Here is a 6,522-nt window from a genome sequence, read left to right as displayed (position 1 = left end):
GGCTTTAAGGGAGGGGCGGTTGCGGCTGGGGTCCGCCGGGATTAGTGCGGTGGGCTCGCCTCTGGCCGCCATTTCTCAGCGTTTCCCCGGAGCCGCCCCCTCGCCTCCTCGCGAGGCCCTCTCCCCTCGAGTGGCTTCGAGTGGTCGCCGCCAGGTAAGCGCGCCACCCGCCTGGCTCCTCACGCCCTCCTCGCCTGCACCGGGTCTGCGGCCTCGCCGGGGACCCTCAGGCCGCCCGGCGCTTCGAGGTCGGCAGCCGAACACGTCCCGCGAGGGGCGGGCGGGCGGCGGCCGAGGGGCCGGCGCGGAGGGAGGGAGGGAGGCCGGACGGGCGTCCACCTGCGGGCGGACGTGGCCGCTCCGGGACGTACCGAGGACTGGTAGCGAGCGCGCTGGGCTGACGCGCACTGGAGGCAGACCAGCAGGTGTCCGGGGTAGGGGTGTGGGGGCTCCGGGACCCGCTTTCCCCTGCGCCCCGCGGCCGGGCCCAATGCGTGGTTCCTGGGGTCGGCTTCATTAGTACCAGCCTTTGTGGTTCTGCTGTCTGACCAGCAATAGCCGAGTCTTTTACACCTTTTGGCTACGTTTTAATATCAAGTGTGTTTTTCAGAGTTAGGGAAAAGTTTCCTTTCATTCCATTTCTGTCCTGTAATAGGTTGCTGAATCTGACACAGTGGATTGTTTGTACATAAGCTAGTTTGCAGGTTTTCTTCTTTAGGTAAAGTTCACTAGGAAACCATATGTGTGATTAATTGTTGAATTAGTCCCTTGCAGATACTTTCTGTTTTGGGATGACTAGGATGAAGGGTGTTAATATCCTGATGGTGTTCGCTGTAGGTTGGCTTATAGCTTTGTCAGAAAGCAAGTACTGGAGACAGGGTTTTAGAACGACCCAGGGTGTTCTTATGGAGAAGGAAATGGCAACCCACTCCAGTATTCTTGCCTGGAGAATCCCAGGGCCAGAGGAGCCTGGTGGGCTGCCGTCTCTGGGGTCGCACAGAGTCGGACACGACTGAAGCGACTTAGCAGCAGTAGGGTGTTCTTAACTTGATGCAAGTAGTATTTCCTTGGGGTGGGGGTAGCAATTGTTTATCAAACGTTGCGTCCACCAGTCGCAGGAGAGTGTATACATGTCACGACAAACTTTTGAATTTTAGGTATGTATGAAAAAGTTAATTTAGGTGGTAAATGGATGACTTCGGTTTGCAGTTTCCCACTTAAACTCTTCCTAGTTCATAGCTGAAAAGTCAGGCGTAAGAGATTCAATACTATTTTAAAAAATATGTGTGTGTGTGTGTATATATACACCTACCATCCAAAAATTCCATTGTGTCATTTCAGGCAAGCTCCTTATTGAGCGCCTGATACGCATATTGCAGTGCCTACTGGGTCACCGTGGGGAACGAGTCAGACGAGGTCTCTCCTTGCGTCTTGGTGGGGCAAATACCCAGTAAAATACAAGTTGGTATCTTAAGGGTTACAAAGAGCACGCTAGGGGTACTAAAAGGAGACCCTGATTTAGAAAGCAGGGAATGATTTTCTGAGGAAAAGATATTTCAGCCAGAAATCTGAAGATGGCCATGTGAAGTGGGAGGCGGGGGTTAGGGTGGGGGTGGGGGGGTTGGGCAGCGGGGGGGAGTTGAAGGGGAAGGGGCATTCCAGAAAGCTGGAGCAGCTTAGGCGGAAAAAAGGGCCCCAGTTGAAAGACGCTTGGGCTGAGTGGAAGAGTTACTAGAGCGGAGCGAGCTGAGAGGAGTGGGCGCCGGAAGGGTCGGGGCGGAGGAGGAGCTGGAGCCGGGAGCAAGGCAGTTAAAGATTGTTAAGAGGAATCTGATTGGTGATTGCTTAAATCCACTGCTGTGGCTTGGTGAAGGGTGCTGGGAGTGGGGGCGGGGTGGGGAAAAGTGAATGTGGCAAAGCTTTTAAAAACAATAAATTAAAAAAATAAACTTCTAACATATTAATGTATTCTTATTATAGTAAAGTTAAATACCTCCACACGACCCTTTCTAGAGATAGCCTCATTTAAGTGTGTCCTAATGCTTTGTTTTGTGTGTGTGTATATATATAAAGTGTCTGTGTCAGCTGTATTTTATAAAAACAGCTGTGTTGTATGCCATTGGATGAACCGTTATTTAACTATTTGTGTGTTGGTAGAGGCATTTAACATTGTCTTAATTATGCCCTGAAAATTCTTGTTTCTGTGGCTTGAAGCGCATATGGGACATTTCTTTTTAGGATATCCTACCAGAAATAGAATTGCTGTGTGAAAGGGTGTGTGTGAACGTCATTGTTTTTCACATATCCTTTTCAATACTGGATATCTAGAGTCTTTTAAATGACAGACAGTGTCTTACATTTTTAATTTGGATTTCCTTGGTTACTGCTGAGGTTGCACGTCTTTGTAAGAGTATTTCTTTATTGCATGTCTTCTTTTAGAGCTTGTTTCTTCATATCGTGTCCATTTTCTCTCTTCTGGGTTGTTTATCTTAACTATGTGCGATAGTTCTTTATTAAACTGCATGTTAATCCTTCAAAAATTTTTTTTGCAGAAAACAATTTAACAGCCCATCACCCTAATATGTTTGTTTTTTCCTAGTACTTCTCTAGCGCATCTGAAATTTGTTTTCATATAAGTGTTTTCATATTTTTTTAATTAAAAAACTTGTTTGTGGCATTGAGTTTCAAAATACATAGATATTAAATAAGAAAGAAGTTGTATTTTTCCTTAGCAAGTTAACTCTACTTGTATAATGAATCTTATTTTTAAGATGTAGGATGAGGTGAAATAAAACTGGTCTTATAATTCATTTACTTCCTAGGAACCACAAAGTTGTAGTGCATTTTGAGCATTTGTTCCCTTAAAAAAGCTTTTTTTATTATGGAAAAATTCAACATATACAGAAGTAGTCAGAAGAATATTATTAGTTTCTGTGTACCCATCAGCTTCAACAGTTGATGGCCAGTAATCTGGTCAGTTTGTCTCATCTCTTCCCACTTAACTCCCTTCCTTGTATTATTTTGATGTGAGTCCTAGAAATCATATCATTTCTTCTATAAATGTTTCAGTATGTATTTTTAAAAGAGTAAGGTTATTCTTAAAAAATGTATTTTTAATACCACTATTTTATCCAAAAGAAAATTGGCAGTACTTCCTTGAGTATCATAAACAATCCACTTGGTGTTCAGATGTGTATGTGTATAATTTGTGTCCTTAGAAAGTTCAGATGACAACTGTCATGGTTTTGCAAGATTATCTAATTACATAGGAGTATTCATACTTGTAAACTGAGGTTGTAATTCTCAATTGATAGCTACTGAATTGTTTTTAAAATGTTTTTAATTTAATATTTCAGCTTTTATTTTTATCATGTTTACAAATGCATTTAGTTTAAAATATCAGCTGGTTATGCAAGACTTCTTATAAGTTTTATATATATAATAGTAAATGTATGATTGAAAAAATATTTTAGTTTGAGATAATTTTAGACTTATGTCAAAGTTACAGTAGTACAGAATTCCCATGTATCTTTCACCTAGCTTCTCTCATTGACAACATCTTATAACTTAAGAAGAATCTAATATAAGTCCACACTTTGTGATTATCTCTGAATCTGTAGTTTCCTTTGTATCTCTCTTTTTTTTAATCCGCTTGCTGTTTATTTCTTGAATATGCTGAATTAAGTTTTAAAAAACAAATTCATCATGTATGTTTTATGATTGTATTTTTACTCAGCATCTTTTTAGCTGTGGTGTTTGATAATTTCTTTATTTCTACAATGTGAGTTTTGCATAAAAGACCAAAATTTGGAGTCAGAAAATCAGAGTTTGAGCCCCTGTCTTCACTACTAAATAATGGACCTGGTCAATGGTTTAATTTCTGTGACTTTTAGTGTGCTTATCAAAATAAGACAATATTTTTAGGGAGTTTTTCTGAGTACCAATGGAGATTGTTTACTTCAATCTCCAAAGTAAACATTTGTTGATTTGATGATGAAATGTACTAAGTGGCTAACTATTCAAAGTAGGAATTGTATCCTTCAGGAGCTTATAGTAAAGGGGACAGGCATGTAAATGAATAATTAAAATGTGATTAGTTAGACAAAAATATTTTCGGGGTTCAGTGAAAGTGTTATGGGACTGACTAACTCTTTAGATGTCAGAGAATGTTGCTCAGGGGAGATACAGGTAGAGTTAAGTTAAAAGGAACAGGTAGGGATCCTCTGACATAAGGGGGTTAGAAGCCTTAGGGTGACAAGTATAGCCTTTTGTAGGCAGCTGAAATAAGACTGGCTAGCAAGGTCCAAAGGGAGCATTGTCCACGGGAAAAGAAGCCTGCGGAGGATGTAAACTGAAACACTATCCGAAATTTTAGCTATTTCTTTAAGGTATAAACAGATGAATGTACAAATGACAAGTATGGTGGCTTTGCCAGTTCACCTAATTACGCTGGAAGGTGGCTCAGCTGGTAAAGAATCCACCTGCAATGCAGGAGACCTGGGTTCGATCCCTGGGTTGGAAAGATCCTCTGAAGAAGGGGACGGCTACCCACTCCAGCATTCTGGCCTGTAGAATGTCATGGGGTTCATGGGGAGGCAGAGTCGGACATGACTGAATGACTTTCACTTACATCCTTACTTGTAATGTGTGTATAGTAATCTTTATAGATACTTATGTTTTCATGTAATAGCATTTGTTTATTTTTAAATTAGCTTTTATTTTTATCAAGTTTATCTAGTGGTAAGAGTCATCTGATACGAAGTCTTCTTCCAAAAAAGAGCATTTTCCTGAATTTTTCTTCCTCCTTAAGGCAACCACTTTCATATTTTAAATAATAAGCTCATTGCTGCTTCTTGATTTTTAGTTTCACGTAGTTTCATGACCTACCTATTGAATTCCTACCAGGCAAGATGAGGATTAACTCTGTGTTTACCCTTACCTGTATTAGCCACCTCCTCTGAGTTATCGTTACTTTATACTTACGGTTAGATCAGTATTAATGTTAATATATTATGACATAATTATTAGCTGAGTCATAAAGTGCACTGTGATTATTTCCCTCTCTGCACAACTTGTTTTCTCTGTTGTTTATTTCTTGGCTTAGTTACATGTACTTATTTTTCTCAAACTCTTCTTAGTTTTGGAAGTTAAACTGTAGATTAGCAAGGTAGTTTTTATGATGTTTTCATTTTATATGTGCTGTATTTAACCTCTTAATTTTGATTAACTTTAATGTTCTTAATGGAGATAAAGTAGCATTAATTTGACATTGTAAAGAACTTTTTATATTATGTAGCAGCTTAAAGTCTGTAAGTAATAGTAGAATATGTGATAAAAACTTTCATTTGAATTATATTTGTATTTTAGCTAAAATAGGTGATCATTTTTGTGTTAGTACTATAAATGGGGAGAGAAGGAATGAAACTTCTTAGGATTGTTGTTACTATCAAAGGGCACCTTAGTGTATGGCATCGTATCCTAGTGTTTGTAAAGGTATATGACTGTTGTACACATAATTTATTGACCCGAAAGACCTGATGAACTTAATAAATGTTTACCCCTCTCTTGGCAGATTAGCTCCTTACAACATAGTCCAGAAAGCTTAAAATTGCTGTGAGCTCAGTGCCGTGAGCTCTATTTTTTGTTCAGGTCTTTAAAGTCGCCAGTTTTAATTTTTTTCAAATTTACTTGACCAGGTGTTTTTTTTAATAACATATCTCTAATGGCCACAGAACTTTACTAAACTACGCCATCTGTCTGAGAGCAGACTGCAGGAGAACACTGACCCCTTTTTTCTCTTGGTTCCGCAGTGACAAGATGTTGAGCTTCTTCCGCAGGACGCTCGGGCGCCGCTCGATGCGCAAACAGGCCGAGAAGGACCGGCTCCGTGAGGCCCAGCGCGCGGCCACGCACATCCCTGCGGCTGGGGACGCGCGGGCCGTGATCACCTGCCGGGTGTCCCTTCTGGATGGGACCGACGTCAGCGTGGACTTGCCGGTACAGAGGGCGGGCTGCCTTGTGTGTTCGTCCTGAGGTCACTTGCTTCTTCTGAGCTGGTACCTTCCCGGGGGCCAAGTTCATACCAGCTGGTGCGATCAGGCGCCGAGGTGCACAGGTGCCTGGATCAGGTGGCCTGAGATACCGGGAGGGATAGTAAATGCTTCGCTGGAATTAGTGGCAGCTAACCGGAACTTTCAGATGTCAGGGCAGTGGCTGACTGAGTCCTCTGTGTGTGTTTGTGTGTTCTTTGGGATGGCGTTATGCAGTGTGCTTTCTGGGGAGTTCTCACAGTCCTGGTTGAGCAGTTTTATTAAAGCAGTGAGACTGGGAAGAATAATGATACTTACAGGGATCCCGTAAGACTCATAGTTCTCTGAACTTTTTTGTAATTTTCAAAACACTTTCCATTCCTTTCCTTTCCTTAGTACTTTCTCCACCCTTGGGTGTGCTTGTAGAAATTTTAATGGAATGAAGTGAGGAAAAGGACTTTGTTGATATCCCTCAGCTCTGACGGCCCATCTC

General features: G+C 41.6%; 1 protein-coding gene across 4 annotated transcripts in view; it reads left to right on the top strand.

The window, feature by feature from the left end:
- Positions 1-6,522, top strand: part of EPB41L5 (erythrocyte membrane protein band 4.1 like 5) — a 167,408-nt gene continuing 160,886 nt past the window's right edge. For all 4 annotated transcript variants that reach the window (XM_070389247.1, XM_070389240.1, XM_070389237.1 and 1 more), the window contains exons 1-2: positions 1-154; positions 5,811-5,997. In XM_070389247.1, coding sequence (XP_070245348.1) covers positions 5,818-5,997 — 180 coding nt within the window. In that variant the 5' untranslated portion in view covers positions 1-154; positions 5,811-5,817. The remainder of the gene's footprint in view (positions 155-5,810; positions 5,998-6,522) is intronic.

Source organism: Bos mutus, chromosome 2 (assembly GCF_027580195.1).
Source record: "Bos mutus isolate GX-2022 chromosome 2, NWIPB_WYAK_1.1, whole genome shotgun sequence".
NCBI classification, from domain to species: Eukaryota; Metazoa; Chordata; class Mammalia; order Artiodactyla; family Bovidae; genus Bos; species Bos mutus.
This window is presented reverse-complemented; position numbering and strand designations above follow the sequence as displayed.